Source organism: Xiphophorus couchianus, chromosome 18, assembly GCF_001444195.1.
Source record: "Xiphophorus couchianus chromosome 18, X_couchianus-1.0, whole genome shotgun sequence".
NCBI classification, from domain to species: Eukaryota; Metazoa; Chordata; class Actinopteri; order Cyprinodontiformes; family Poeciliidae; genus Xiphophorus; species Xiphophorus couchianus.
In genome coordinates, this window is record NC_040245.1 from 18,512,875 (window position 1) to 18,529,030 (window position 16,156).

Sequence of the window (16,156 nt, forward strand, 5' to 3'; positions counted from 1 at the left end):
GCCAGAAAGTTTCACTTATCAACGGTTAATCTTCTCTGGAAACCGAAGTAATTTAATTACAGGTGAGCACCAAAATAATCTGTTTTTTTAAAATAAATAGAAATAAATACCCCACCTTTTAGTAGCTAGTCTTACCTCTTTGTCCTTTATTAACTCAGTGAGAGGTTTCTTGTAGTCATCTGTTCGTCTCTAAAACTTGCCCCATTCTGAGATGTTTCAGGGGTTTTTTGTTCAGCCCGTTTCAAGTCACCCCACACCATCTCAGCAAGATCAAGATCAGTTCCTTATGTCCTGATACATAAAAAAAAAAAGACTTTTTATGTAATATCAACGCCAGCTATAAATGTGTAGGTTGCTGTACTCTGTCAATGAAAGAATAACTTCTTGCTGTACAATTTATTTTTGTTTTTAATAAATGATACCAACTGAGTATTTATCCGATGGATTCCATTAGTTCATGTGATATAATCTTTTCTTTGGTTCTCTGCAATTGAACAAAATGACGACTGAAGTTAATTTTAAGACAGGCAAGAATGAGCTTCAACTACCGTAATTACTTTGTACTTAAGTCTGTTTTATTAATATATCATGTCTTATAAATTTAGTGCTTACAGAACTATTTGGAGACGTCCCTTTAACTCTGCCCTTCTGTCACTTGTTTATTTTAGATTTCTCCATCTTCAAAGTTGCCATCTTCCCTGCCGCCTTTGCCTCTGTATGAACAACCTCCCATCAGCCCTTTCACCAGCCCGGAGACCTCCACCCCCCCTCCTCTGCCGCGATCCCCCTCCACTGCACTCAACGGGGAGCACAAGCTTCCTCTGCCGGCCTCCTCACACAAGGGACAGTTGTCCTCTCACAGTGAGATTGACTCAAAACTTTCTTCAAACACCATATCGACTGAGAGAGATGGCCGGGTGGAGAGCTTTTCTGATGCTGTATTTTTGTCCGTGTGTAGATCAAAGCTCTGGCAGGAGTCCAGTGTCTCCAGGATTTCCTCAGACTCAGCCTCTACGATTCACAGCTGAAGGAGGCGGGCCGGGTAAACTACGGCCGGTCGGTATCAAAGACATCCAGGATGTCATTCATATGTTCACGTTTTTTGGATGATAAATCTTTAAAAGTATTTCTTCAATAATGTTTTCCTCACAGTTTTAATTTCACAACCAAATAAACAGTATTTATTTAAAAATGATCTGCTCTTTGGGCAGGTGGATTATGTACACCAGCCCAGCAAATGTTTTGCAATGTATAATGTGACACAATTACTTGCAATAGTGTTAATATGAATCAAATATTAAATTTGTATGCCTAACATTTGTTGTAAAAGAAAAAGTGATCCCACACAAGGTTTAAATGATTTGGTTTTTCATTAATAACGTAAAACTTAAGAAAGGCAGAAAAGAAGATAAATCGGAAATATATTTGTTTTTGGAAAAGTTAGCCTTCTGTGTGATTACCTCGGCGTTTCTTCTAACTTTAATTCGTTTCGTTGTGCTGCAGGTGCGAGCCGCTCCGCCTCCACCCAAACAGCAACCTAGGCGACCGCATGAGAAAAGCGACAAGACGGAGGAAGTGGAGATCACCCTGGTGTGACGGACGAGCCTGGCAGGTTGATGACGTTGCACAAAAGACGGAAGCAGACCTTGATGCAGTGAGCGTGAACTCGCTCTGGACTGATGCGAGCGCAAATGAAGCGATGAGAAGTTAATTCGATCGAACCACACTGACACTGCCGGACGCTCTGCATCTTCTCTCATCCCCGAGCCGAGGAAGAGAAGGAGCAGGGAGCCGGGGTAATGCTTGGCGTGTCCAATTTAATCAGCTCCATTTTAGCCCCCTAATGAAGTGCAGCATTGCGTTCTTTTGGCCCCCTCAGACCCGTCCTTCCAGTCTGGCCTTAAAACGTCGCCTCACACAGCAAGTTAGAGCGGGCTGAAGAGAGGAAGGAGAGATGGGGAACACTTATTGATGGGGCCTTTTGAAGCTCGCAAGATATGTAAGGCAGTTCTTCTCCTCTGCACTTTCTAAACCCCTTCAGGACTCTAAATCCTGGAGCATCAGCAACATCTCAGAGCCCAAAACCGGCAAAATATTTAAAAAGTCAAGCAAAACATACAGCTTGAGATATTTATCACACTATTAAAATTTATTTTCAGGTATATTTAAAGCTCACCAAAAAACTACAAATTGAGATTAACTCAGTCATCTGGACGAGCTTTAGGTCACCAAACAGTCTGAGTACTGATAGTTATAACAAAAGGTTAACGGACATTTACCGTGAACATGATATCATGTTAGTTTTTGGCCTTTATTAACAATGAGTTTAAGCGACTTTTTCTTTCCGAGGTGGAACAATTCTAGTGATTTTTCTTTTTTTCAAACAGAAAGTTGGTGCACAAGTTTGAGTTTGTTGGAATAAGCAATTGTCTTCTCATGAAATGATTGTGACAACATACTGAGAAAATTAAACAATGAAAAAAGGAATGTGCCTCAAAAACACAAGTATTCTGTCTTTATGTGCAACAGTGCACATACCAGCTCACGTATACATTTAACCCTAGAAATATTTGACTAAATATCCCACTAGAGAGTTTAACTGTGTTCTTTTAATGACCATCAACAAACTTCTGATATAATTGTGGTTTGATATTGAACGACTCCTCTTGGCAGAAAACATAGAGGGTCTTTAAATTGGTTGGCTTCCAGGTTCGGATCCAGCTTTGAAGATGCCCCGTACGTTTTCAGACGGATCGAGGTCAGGACTTTCCGAAGGGGAAATAATGCTAGCCAACAGTTTGTCCCGTTGGCGAACCAGTTTGTGATACTTCTGACCGTGTGAAGGCCACACCAACTTGTGTGCAGCCAAGTCTTACTTTTGAAATTAATTTATTAGTAGTCATTGTATGATAAGCCCACCCATTTTAATTCATCCTTATAGGCTGAAAATGAACACAATACATGTTTTCCCGCCTTTTCTCAGGGACCGCGTCTGATGTTTTGCAAGTTTTGAGGCTCTGTTATAAAAAAGAAAAAAGAGGAGATGTGAGGGGGGATAAAGAAAAAAGTCAACTTTTTGTCGGGGTGTTTCAAAGTGCAGAGCAGGGCTGAGGGACGTGGACAGAAAACCCAGACGGTGGGTTTACTTCCGGCCTCTCTCTCGCGCCATATATAGTCATTATCATTATACGTATTTAATGTGTATTAGTACAGTACATTACTGTTGTCATAGGAATGTTTATGCACATGGTTTCATATAGACTAACTGAACTGAATGGAATACCCTGTCTGATATGTAGTGGAAGTTTTATCTTCATCATGTACTGAAAAGGGTGTTGTAAATAACAGCAGGAAGGAGAGACGGAAGGAGAGAGAGGAGGAGAAACAAGAGCCGAGGGAGGCTGGATCCTCTCTTTTCTTGTGCTCACCTCTCCTCCTGTCTCTGCTTCCTGTCTCTCCTCTCAACCTTTGTTCTGTCATTGGGCAGTCGGTGTGAATCAGTGGCTATAATATACATTCATACAGTTACAATATATTACACACACGAGTTGTTATATCTTCTCTCATTCTGTGCGCTGTGTGGTTTTCCTTTTAAATGACTGATCGAGGAAAGTTGCTGGTGCTTTGAAACGCACCGAATCTGTTGGTATTCACTATGTGCTAGCAAAAAAAACAAAAAAAAAACATTTGTTTGAAACTTTAAAAACTGTTTAGGGCCAGAAACAAAGACTGAAGTTTTCTTCATTAGAGATCACAACTCATGTTGCGTTGCTTTTCTTCATCTGTTCAGCTTCAACATTCATCCATGTTTACTTGACATGATTTTGGTCACAGGACTAAAAATAATGCAAATGGAGCCGAGTACTAATTTGTGGTAGGTTTTTTTGTACTCAAAGTAAATAAATACCCCTCGTCATTTACTATTCATGCCTTTAAAAGTCCTTCCCTAAAGGGCGTAGTAGCACTTTTATTTATTGGTACCTTCCCTGGAAAGTAGCAGTACCCTCTTCTAGCATCAGCATGGTTAGAGACGACTCTTATAGGCAATTGTAGCGACACATGCAGACATACGAGTTTCATCTTTTCATACTGACTCTCTAGATGGTCTTTAATTAAGGGTGACTGATGCTTAAAACAATGATACACTCTTCAGAAGAGATGACTTTTTGTAATCTCATTTGGTGTGTTTTTTGGACTCTTGGGATAATGGGAGCTGGTCATTTTTCCCTTTACGCCTTAAATATGTTTGCAGTTTTCATTGTTTTGCATGATTTTGTACCCAGTTCAACAACCAGTGATTTAATATAATTTTGAACTGAACCACAATTAGCAGAAATAGGATATAGTGTGAAATATATACACATAAAAAATATACAAAACCATTACATTATACATGTAATTATTATATATATATTTTTTATAAATCATTAAGTCATCAAATTACATTTACTGTCGAGATAAATAAACTGATATTTAGTGGTGAAAAATGGGGTGCCTATGAGGCAAACTGACCCGAAGCAGGAAACCTCTGACTGTTCAAAAAATATTACAGCTTTAAAAGTCCCTCTTTGAAACACACTGTGAGGATAAATGCCCAATTTGGTTTAATGGGTTTATTGAACTGTAAAGCTCCACAATCCAACACCTCTTCGCAGCACAATTGCAGCACAAAACTTTTTTTTGTCCTATATGGTTCCAGAAAAGGAAGACAATTGGCAGTATATGTGTTTTGATTTCTCTTAGTGAAAATTATTATCAGTAATCTTCCAAAGGTGAGTACATTTTCATGTTAACTGAAGCTCTAGTGGGAAGACAAACCTCTTCCAGTAAGATCTGGGTTCAGCTTAACTGGTTTCCTTTTTTATAAAGCAGATAAAGGTGATGGGAGGGATATACCAAAACATTAGCATATCAGCCGGCTCCCCTTGTTCTCTCTGAAATCTCCCTACAATGGTTTTCAGAGCTGTTATTGAAATCTTCAGATTTAGAGTGGTGCAACGTTTGACTTTTTATTTGCTAGTCGCCACCTTGAACATGCCTAGCTCTCCTTCTTTTGACAGTCTCTTTTATCTGCTCCAGGGTTGAGATATTTGTTACTTTGTGTTTTTTCTATGTTTTTATATGATTCTATATATCTGATTCGGAGCAGCGCAGCCCGCTAGTATCAGTGATGCGGTGAAACAAACTGGCCTTCTCCCTTCATAGACTGTTGCCGTTGTGACAGTAATGAGAACAGGCGCAAAAGTCTTTCATCGTATTAATATTGGCTGTACAAAAATAGAGTTTGTATTTATTGTGTACAAAAGTTAATTAATAAAAAAATGTTTAAAACACTTTTGTCTGATTTGTTTGAATAATTGCATGGATGGGTTCAATGTTTGAATATGTAAAAAAAATATTAAAAAGACTCAAACTTTTAAATGATTTGCTTCTTATTTTATTGTCAAAACAATTTCCACAATGTAAGCATGAATAAAATTCTACGTAGTTTTCAGAATTTGGGTGTTCCCGCAGCAAAATGAGAAGTAATATGAATTGTGCAGATTCACACTTGGGTGCAAATGTAAAAACTGAAACATTTGCAGAAGTGGGCGTGGTCAGGATATCACAGTCTGCAAGAGAAACCAAAGGCCAGAGTTTCCTCACTGGAGGCGACAAAGGACCGCCAGCTCAGAAGAGAGGAATCGACGTGCTAGTTAGGTCGCTTATTATATTCTCAGAAATAGTTTTACTCTCTATTTTTATTCCATTTGAAGGACATAGACCAGGCATGCCCTCCAAAGGAAAAGGCTGGCACTCTTCATATTCCTGCTGTGGCTCATCCTCTGTCAAAATCTATTTGTGCTCCAATCCAGAAGGTACTGTTTTTACATATTTATAAATCTACTCTAATCTGAGCATTTTGTCAATTAGTACCTTTATTTTTACTTGGTTACAAGTGATTCCTGTTTGTGTTTATGTTGCATGTCAGACAGCGTGATCGAGCGAAGAGCTCTCAGAGAGAAAGTGTTTCCCAGGTTTAGAGAGCACTGTAGGAGCTTACTGGCACTAGATGTCAGGGTGAGTACCCGGCTCTGAATCAGTCTCACTGCACTGAAAACACAACAGCTATGAAGAATATTATTCTGTGACTAAGAACACAAACTTTAACTGTACACCAGTTATTTTGTAAATTGTTTTTTTTTTTTTTTAGATAGAAGAAATGTAATACTTTATGTCTGCGTTTGCTGTTTGTTCCTCTTCTTATTTTGCAGAAATGTACATCTATTCCTTTAATGTTTGGGATCAAATTAAAACTGTTGCCATTAATTAAGTTTCCATCAGTCAACTAAAAAGCATGAAACTTGAGGTGTAAATTTTATGTAGTAACTGGGCCCAAGCAGTGGGAAAAATAAAAGAGCTGCAAGTGATTATTACCAGCTTCATGATTGTATCTTATTTTTATTTATTTATTTATTTGTATTCCCTGCCTGAAGCCACTCCTGTGAAGGTACAATCAATTCTGCTTACCTTCACTTAATCACTAATGACAACAAAGACAGTGAGCAGCTGCAACATGACTGCACTGCGTGCTTTGTGTGTGTTAAGTCACCCCCCCCGGACAAGTCCATTGTGAAACTCATTCTATTCAGCAGTTTGTGTAATTAGGCGCAAACACAAACATCATATATCATTCAGCCGTTTCTTGGTTGTTTGCGGTAGATGCTTCTAATGAAGTTTTCTGCATCAACTCCCAGTTATGTCTTTTATGTCGTTTTACTGTATGTGTGGGTTTGCTTCTGCAGCTGATCGACCCATTTGAGTCCAGCGATCCTAATTGTTGGCCAGATACAAACACCAGGCAGCAGCTAATTGAAGAGTGCAGAAAGAACTCAGCTGGACCGTTTTTACTGGTGAGTGAAACTGCACTGAAGAGAAACTAAATGCATGCTGAATATTGAGATCAAAGCTCACTCCCACAAGCATTAGGAGCTCTAAACTAAAGGACTACTATAATTAGGTAGCTTCATTACTTGAGCTTAAAGCTGGGGTTTCATCAGAACAAGGATCAATGCTTTGGTCATGATTTTATCTCAATGTATGCCTGTTCAATTATGGACTAAAGGGGGGTATTATATAAATCAAATTTTTCGAGCTTTAGGATATACTATAATGTTTTTCCCTCATCAAAAACAAACTTGGAGCATTACTTTGATTCTTTCATGCATGTTTAAGAAATCTCTTCAGTTCCCATAGCAGCCATTTGGGGGTGCCTAAACGCTTGCTCTCGCAAAGCGCGGCCTGTTTTCTTGAAGTTTCTCCTTGGAGCTGCAGTCTCCAAGATGAGCTTCTGCCTCACAGAGCACCCTTCCCCCACTTAGCTCCTCTCGACTAGCAGCAGCAGTGATTATCAAAGACCTGATGGAACTGCACACCTGCTGAGCTCTTCTTACAAAATATTCTCAGTCCAGCACACCTAAGAACAGTTGTAAACGGCATGATGAAGGAGCATTGGTTATGACGTGCTGTAGGCTGAGGGTCAGAAAGAGACAGACGCCAATTTTAAGGCATAAAATTGTGAAGTCAAATTTCTTTTAAGTTGTGTTTGATACAAACAGCATGTTTATAACAACTAAAGGTAACATAGTTACTTGATTGTGTTATAAAATGGCACTATGTGACTGAAAAGTATATAATACTGCCCCTGTAAGAGAAAACAACTAAACTATTACCTTTTAAAATAAAAAAATAAACAAATATAACTCCACTCAGAGTAAGTGCTTGATTAAATTAAAGACGATTAAGTAAATGGCTGTTTAAAATAGAATTGTACAATACAATATAGCCTCAGACTACTTATTTATTCAAAATGTTGTGACAGAAAACTCTGCTATAAATGATTTTACAAAGCTAAAAAAAAAAAAGAAGCTCATCCTAATCGTAGATTCACAGTAAAAGAGTTTTCACTCCTTTGACTGCTATTGCTTTGTGTCCACATGTTGGTGCTACAGGCTCTAGTTGGACACCAGTATGGACCAGCCTGTCTGCCCACCCAGGTGGAGGTGTCGGAGTTCCAGCTGCTGCTGCAGGAGAGCCAACAGGCGGGCGTGGGCACCCGACAGCTGGAGAGGGCGTACCAGAGAGATGAGAACGCCGTTCCTCCTTCCTACCACCTGACGCCTGCCGTGAAATCCATCTGCAGTCCTCTGGTGATTATGGTCAACCTATTTAATTTGTTGTGTGGCTAACTTTAATTACATGATAGGATTTTATTTTATTTTTTTAATCAGGAAAGTGTTTAGATATACATCTGTTCACACATACATGTGAAAATTAATCTTACTGTGTTTAACGATAAGCCTTTTCAAAAGAGACAAAATATTTTAGTGTAGGTGTAAAATATAGAATAAAATATAGTGCAGGAAAATATAGAAGTCAGTCATAACTTTAAAAATTTTAAATATCAAAGTGTTTTTGCTCAGCAGAGAGAAGAGACGGGAGAAACGGAGAATAACATGTTGTGTGATGAAGATTTGAGGAAGGTGTTGCAGACGGCCGTGAGTCTGTGTGTCCAGAGCAGACATATGAGTGCAGAGAGAGCCCAAGTCTTCTACAGATCAGGTAAAAACAACAACAAAAGAACTATTTTATTCTGAAAGATTTGTGAATTGTGTACAGAGTCTGCAATCATGGCAGCCTGTGGGATCCCTGACCTTACCTTAAACTTTGTGGGGCATCCAAGACGTGTCTTGTACAAAGACATGATCCTCCCCAGAATATTCTGGGACTTTGGTAATAGTCTCACATTTTCAAAGTGTCTTCAGGGTGTAAAAACATAAAAATAAAATTACATTTCTAGTAACACACTAATTTTTCCATGTTGTTTCCATAAACTGCAGATTTCATATTTGATAAGTAATGTCAGTCAGTGGCTTTAACATTTCATCTGTCAGTATTTGAGTTACTCACACCTGTTTTTAAAAAGAACCAATTCACAGCATTTTTGTTCTTTAGTCATCTTGAAATCAGCATTTTGTGCTAAAGCTGTGATTCCTAAACTTGGTCTGCTTTAGATGCCAACAAAGCACAGAAGCTGCTTTTTTTTGTTTTACAGGTATTAAATTTAACCAATTGTGCTTTGCAGAATTTAAAATAAATTTTAAGAGAATGCCATCCTGAGCTGAATATACCTGGTTCTGGTGTTTTATTTTTGTCTCTAGCTCTTGATTCAGATCTTCGGTTTGCTCTGGAAAACTGCCCTGTTCTGGACATTATCAACAGATGTATGATCTACGTTCACAAGGTCGTCAATGCAGATGGAGAAAGAGGAAAACAGCAGAGAAACACAAAGCTGCAGCCAGCATTGAAGGTAAGAATTTATCTAAAAGGAGATATTTCAGAAAGATCTCATATATTTTTAGTGGCGGTATCAAAACATTATAGTTCAAAGTTAAATCAAAACATAAGTGAAATTTTAAATGTTGACCAACGTACAAATGCGACAGGGGTTGATTTTCCTTTATGTCCTTTATTTCTTTTATTTAAATTTGCAGGCTGACCCGTGTGAGCAGACTGTTTTGAAGACAGTGCCCACTCCATCTGAGTTATTATCACAGCTGTGTGACAGCTTCCTCCCTGCTCTGCTCACTTCCCGCCAACTTATCCTCTACACCACCACCACCGAGTGTGACCGCCGCCACGGCTACACCACAGCCAGGAGGCAGGCCTACGCAGACTCTTTGTGCCAGCAGGTTTTCTCAGACCTCATGGCGTTGACTGACAGCTTGAACATTCCTCAGGTCAGAGGGCAAGCTCATGTTATTGATGCCCCATCCAGAGAGCGGGCCGAGCAGGAGCAGCTGTGCTGCATCCTGGCTCAGTTTTACAAAATTATTCTGCCAGAGGAGGAAAAGGTGAGGATTAAATTTTTTGTTGCATGTTTCATTATTGTGGTTGTTGTCATACTGTAATGTAATATGTAACCTGATGCCAAATGATGCTTCAGTCTGCTTTTTCCTCTTTTTGGTTGTAGATCAGTGCTTATGTGAAAGGCATGGATCAACAGCGCCCACTAGTGGTGAGTGGAGGACCGTGCACAGGGAAGACTGTGTTAATCGCACACTGCGCTGAACAGGTCAGTGGACAGTGAAATGAAACGTGATTCCAAGAGGAGACAAATATATTTTAATTTGCTTCACGAAATAATAGGAAATACATTTAGTCCATATGAAAAGAATAGTCTTTGTTAAGTTGTTTAAGTTTAACATAATTTATATTTTGGTGAAACAATTTTTTTTTTCTTTTACTATAATTTTTACACTGTGGTAGATATTTGCCATTTTAGGTTTAACTATTTAATAATGTTTTAAGAGAAAAATGTTGATGCAACTTAACATAAACTGCTTTTCAGATCTCAAACTGAATCCCGGTTTTATGTGTCACAAGAATTCTTGTCAAGATTTTTTGTCATGTTAAATTTTAACGTAAATAATAAAACAAAACCAGACCTGAATTCAAGAGAACAATGTTGATTTTTAGTAATAAACAAGTTTTCTGTTCCACAGATCAAGGTTTGGCTACCAGACTGTGATCCAGTGGTGATCAGCTGTTTTTGCAACCTTTCATTCAGTACATCTCCTAAGCATCTGCTCTCCAGTATCTGTCACCAGATGGCTCACAAATATGAGGAGCAGTCACTCAGCCAGCTGCAGCCTGAGTCCTGGCCCTGCAAAAACCCAAATGAGTGCAGCTGTAAGACTAACTACACCTCAATATCTGCTGTGGATCCTCACAACGACTGCCACCATGGAAAACAGATCTGTGATAGTGACCCAGGTTTCTGTGAAACACCAGATTCTCAAGGACTCGATTCTAGCATCATAAAAGTGGATGTATCTCTGTCTGAACTTGAAGAGCATCTTGTGTTCATTCTAACCCAACTTCCTTCCGCAAAACATCCTCTTGTTCTCATCCTCGATGGCTTGGATCAACTGGAAAACAACGTTGGTGCTCAGATTATCAGCAGCATCCCTTCCCCGCTCCCGGATGCTGTCAAACTCATTATCACAGTCTCCTCCAGCAGAACAGGTCTCCTGCAAGCCATCAAGCTACACTATCCCCAGCAAGGCAGTCGTTCTTCCTCTGCATCAGATGACGACAGTGAGGAGCAGAGTGGATGTGCTTCTATACAGCTCCAATCAGAGGACAGGAAACAGTGTGCGAAGCTTTTGGAATCGCTACTAAACAGTTCAGGAAGAAAGGTGACATCAGGACAACAAGCGCTGGTGAACCAGGCGCTGACCTCCTGCTCTCTGCCTCTCTATGTCCGACTCCTACATGCACACACTTCACTGTGGCACTCTGGTATGACTAAAACAAAAGCTACCTGTTCCTACAGAAAACGGCACCCTGTTGAATATGTTTTTTTATGTAATATGTAGTTTGTTCTTGATAGGATTTCACAAACCGAAGAACTGAAAATTTTAAAGATGTTATGGAAATTATTCTAAAGTTTACCTAATAAATAGAAATATGCATCAGCTTTTCTGTGTTTTGTGCATATGCACTTTAAAACCATATTTTTCTTCTCAATGATTTTGTCATTGAAAGATTTCAGCAAATTATTTAGTTGTAATTTCTTTCAGGCTTTGTACACAAATGACAATTTATGTTGCTTAATGTACTGTTCATGGGGTGTTCTTGCATCTACATTAGTACCAGCAGTGAAAACATTTTATATCTAATTTGTCTTTTCTTATCAGATTCAGATGTGAACGAATCGTCTCTCCCGGATGGCGTCCATTCGTCTATTTCAGCTCTCTTGGATCACTTGGAACAGAAGCACGGCTCGTCCCTGATGGCTCGTTTGACCTCATATGTCTCCCTCTCCAGGACTGGCCTCTGTGAGTCGGAGATTGTGGATCTGCTGTCCTATAATTATGACAGCCCAGCTGAATGTGGAGGACCAATTTCACAGGTTGACGTTGAGAGGCTTCTTATGGATTTGAAAAACTTTCTAATCAAGCGGCCAATCGCTGATTTTCAGGTTCTGTTTTGGGTGAGCCGGCATTTCAAGCTTGTCGTGACTAAAAGATATCTGGGCACTCACGGAGTGAGGAGGAAAATCCATTCAGAGATGGCGGACTATTTCAGTGGAAGACGGGTTGGTAGAAATAAAAAACCATTTGTTGTAAGTCTTGCATCTGAACCAGAACATGAACAAGTGAGTCAACCATTTATTTTCCCTGTTACTGAAGATGTTTGTCGGGTAAACATGAGAAAGATCCTAGAGTTGCCACATCATTTGGAACAAAGTGGGAGGTTGGAAGAACTGGAACTTGAGTTGTTAATGTCTTTAGGGTTTCATCAAGCCATGGTTCAAGGTGACATGCTAAGTGATCTGGTAGCCATGTTAAAGGCGTATGAAGGCTCAAGAAAGTTTTTAAGAGAAAAATGGCTTATAGCAAGCACATTAAAGTCCTCTGCTTGCTTCTTGCAGAGCTCACCCCTGCAACTGCCTGAAGTGATGGAGACAAACCTCCTCCCTTACCTGGATGTTTTTCCTGCCTTTGAGGGATACATAAGAGACATCAGACAGTACAGGAAGAAGAAGGGAAAAGGAGTTGAATTGGTACTTTGTCCCACTCCCTCTTCCATTCTCCCCATTTGCTATGTAGGACCCAATATTAAAACCAGAACAACCAGAGTCGCAGAAATTGCATGTACAGAATGTGATGTTGTGGCAGAGGTCATGGATGATGGTTCTGCCTGGATTTGGGAGGGTTCAATTTGTGATTTTTACAAGCTATCACTTATCCAGGATCAACAGGAGTTAAAGTTTGCAGGAGTTAAAAGTAACTGCAAATTCCTATTGCTTTCCACTCAATGCAGCAAACTCTTTGTGTGGGACGGGGCAAATCCACAGAGTCTTATAGAGGTGAAGGAATCTATGAAACCAGAGTCTGAGTCAAGTCAAACTCTGAGTACAATTGAAGGATTCATCTCATGTCAGGAAATTATATGCATCTGGAGGAAAAAGGAGAGATTTTTCAGTGTGTTTGATATTGCCAACAATACTTCTACTCGTTTTGAGTGTGAGAGCTCTGTTATCTGTTTGGTTGCCTCCTTCAGGAGTTTCAGCCTTTACTGTGGACAAGAGGACGGCACAGTGTCAATATTTGATCTGACAACCAGCCGTCTTCTTGGCACCTGTTTAAACTCAACCAACAGTGCAATTATGCAGATAATCCTCTGTGAAGAGGAACAAGAAATTGCATGTGTGGACAGGAGTGGGAGTGTAGCCTTGTGGGATGTTGCTGATAAAAAACAAGCACCCAAACTTCTCAAAGAAAACTTCAATCAGGGTAAGTCTTCCAGTATTCTCAACACAGATTATTCCAAAGCCACCAGCACTCTTTTGGTGTGTCAAATTCACCAGGTGACATTGTGGAATACATTTAACTGGGAGATGTGGGACCAGTTCTTGGCTCCGCAAGGGAAAGCCTTTTCTCAAGCGGTGCTCTCCCTGGATGGACACCTTTTCCTGGCTTTGTTGGACCATTTCACAATAATCTTGGTGTGGAGGGTCAGCACCGGTGATTGTGTCCTTTCTTTAGAAACAAACAGACAGCCCCTCTCGCTAATCAAAACAGCCTCAGATATTGTTTGCGTGAGTCATGATGGATGTCTGACAGTCTGGGACTCAGAGATGATCAATGCTGCAGGTAAAGCAACAAAAATGAGGAGTGAAGTTAAAGGCATGGCAGTGGAGCAAACAGGAAAATGCTTCTACACCACAGATGGGTCAGAGAATGTCTGGAGGTGGAGTTTAGATGTTGGATTTCCACAATTTACCTTCCTGCATGCCGGCGATGTGGAAAAAATACAGCTTTCTCCAAACAACAGCCACCTTCTCTCTCTCTCTGCAGGGGAAATTTACGTCTGGCAGACAGAAACAGGTGAGAACATTGCCCGTATCAACGGCGGCAGTGCTGCAGATGTGCTGATCACTCCCAGTAGTAAATTTGGAGTGAGCATTTCTAAGCATGGCCTCTCTCATGTTTGGAAGTTGCCACATGGAGCTATTGTGTGCAACATTCATCAGTACCTGTCAGACGCACAAGTATCAGCTGAGGGGACCTTTCTTGTTGGCCTCTGCAATGGAGACCTACTGGCTGCCAGCCTGTGGTCTGGTTCAATCAGTAAGCGCTTCTCATGTGTGGAAAACTCAGAGCATGTTGTTGCTTTCCAGTGTCTTTTAGACCATCCGAACTTTGTGGTGGTGCTGACTGCCTCTGGAGCGGTGTACACCTGGAAGCTGTCAGAGGAGACGGTATGCCGGCACTTTCAGCTGCCACGTAGGTTTCACTGTCAGCCACAAGACTTTCAAATGTTGCCTGATGGGAACTATGCACTGCTGTCCATTGATCATAACTCCATTAACTTCTTAGATCTATCTCGGGTCAGGTTGTGCTCCTTGAAAGCTGAGGGACCTGTCATCAAGGCTTGCTTGGACAAAACTGGGTGCTATGTTGTGTATGTATGCAACCCAAGTAGCCAGGAGCAGAGCTGTGCATGCTACCTGCACTCTAAGCTCATCCTTACAGTCGTGCGGCTTTCGGACAGAGAGAGAATAGGAAGCGTACATCTGCATAAGAATCCGTCAGCCCTGACTGTTAGCAAGCAGCAAGGCGTGTTTGTGGGTTATGAGGATGGGTCTTTAGGTGTGTTCTTTGTTTCTGATGCTACAATTGATAACGAGTTAGTCTGGGACAGAGAAATTTTAAAATCAGAACCAATAAAATGTCCCTTTGACAGCGAACCTATAAGGTGTTTTTATCAGTCAAAACCCAATATTACCTGGTCATGAGCCTACTGTATCTGCTTACATACAGTGTAAACAAAATGACTGCAGGTCTTTTTTGCCCTTCACCTGTTTTGTAAATTTTTTCCTGTTACCATATCTAGTTTTTTCAATAGGGATCCATCTGACATGGGACCTTTTAAATTAAATGGGTTAATTTGTAGTCATCAAGAAGATGTTTTGTAACCACTTTGACAACCAGAAATTTAAAACTGTTATTAATTTTCTTATATAGTGTTTGAAAGCACATTATGCCTTATTGCATGTTAGGTCTTATTATAGTTTTTGGTCTTAGAAAATTTAATTAATATAAATAATGTTTTAACATTGTTTCTAATGTCCCTGGGCCAGGATGCAACTGAAAACTGTAATCTATTTTTCTTCTTGTGTGTTTGTGTGTGTTTTCTTCCTCACTGAGTGTCCTTTTATCCAATATTGGTCCAGGTCAGTACAATGGATAATGTTACTATCTTACTAACTTCAACTAGAAGCTTCATGTGTCTTTTGCTTTTGTCCTGGGACAAAAGCAAAAGACACAGGAAGACACAAAAGCAAAATCAAAATGTAATCAACAATTTGATTACATCAAAAATGTTAATCTCTGGGAAATTGATATTGGTACCAAATGACCTATTAGTACCTTACAATTCCTCTGGACTTTTTCAAATTGCTTAGTAATTTTAGTTTAAGTAAATGAATGAATTTAAAGAATACATTTCTTTTGTTGTTGAAAAAAATTCTCTCTCATTCTTTGTTTTAGCAAATAGAAATTATGTTTATAATACTGACTGATGTAAAATGGGAGGACAGTGAAGGAACACAATTGTCTTCTCTCTGTAGTGCATTTAAGCTAAATGCAACTCTCAGTTTGAATTTGTTCAGTTTCATTTTGCCTAAATGCAGTTGTATTTGATATGATCATGCTTTTTGCAGTATTTCATTAGATTAAAAATTATCATAAAACATCTGTCTTTCTGTCTGTCTATCGATCAAAAAAGTGTTTAAAAAACATTTAATAATTTGGTGATGATGACAGTAACTTCCTACATTTACTGTAGGAACATTTACTGTAGGAAGTTACAGTAGGAAGTTACTACATAAAGCAGAAACGTTATGTATATACACTGGTGCTGCCTTCACGTACCTTCATGAGCTCGTACTACAGTTTAAAGTTATTTCTTTTTTGAAAATAAACTATAAAGCTGAATATAATTATCACATTGAATTGGATCTTTTACCTAATCCAGAGTGTGCCACTGTTTTCAAAAGGACTACGATAGTGGAATAATATTTTCCTAACGCACTTACAAGAGG

At 39.6% G+C, this 16,156-nt stretch overlaps 2 protein-coding genes across 6 annotated transcripts in view; both read left to right on the forward strand.

The window, feature by feature from the left end:
• fchsd2 (FCH and double SH3 domains 2) overlaps window positions 1-5,333 on the forward strand; it is a 65,721-nt gene extending 60,388 nt beyond the window's left edge. For all 4 annotated transcript variants that reach the window (XM_028045451.1, XM_028045452.1, XM_028045453.1 and 1 more), the window contains 3 exons: window positions 669-861; window positions 959-1,056; window positions 1,504-5,333. In XM_028045451.1, coding sequence (XP_027901252.1) covers window positions 669-861; window positions 959-1,056; window positions 1,504-1,596 — 384 coding nt within the window. In that variant the 3' untranslated portion in view covers window positions 1,597-5,333. The remainder of the gene's footprint in view (window positions 1-668; window positions 862-958; window positions 1,057-1,503) is intronic.
• Window positions 5,334-5,625: 292 nt separating this feature from the next.
• On the forward strand, window positions 5,626-16,156 carry LOC114162057 (NACHT and WD repeat domain-containing protein 2). 2 transcript variants are annotated; one of them, XM_028045808.1, is made up of 10 exons: window positions 5,626-5,858; window positions 5,972-6,060; window positions 6,786-6,893; window positions 7,992-8,189; window positions 8,463-8,601; window positions 9,201-9,349; window positions 9,534-9,893; window positions 10,013-10,114; window positions 10,545-11,343; window positions 11,742-16,156. In XM_028045808.1, exons 1-10 carry the CDS (start codon window positions 5,771-5,773, stop codon window positions 14,846-14,848), a joined length of 5,139 nt encoding a protein of 1,712 aa, XP_027901609.1. In that variant the 5' UTR covers window positions 5,626-5,770; the 3' UTR covers window positions 14,849-16,156. The 2 variants fall into 2 exon arrangements, with proteins under 2 accessions (XP_027901609.1, XP_027901610.1); XM_028045809.1 differs by having other exon boundaries at window positions 8,466-8,601.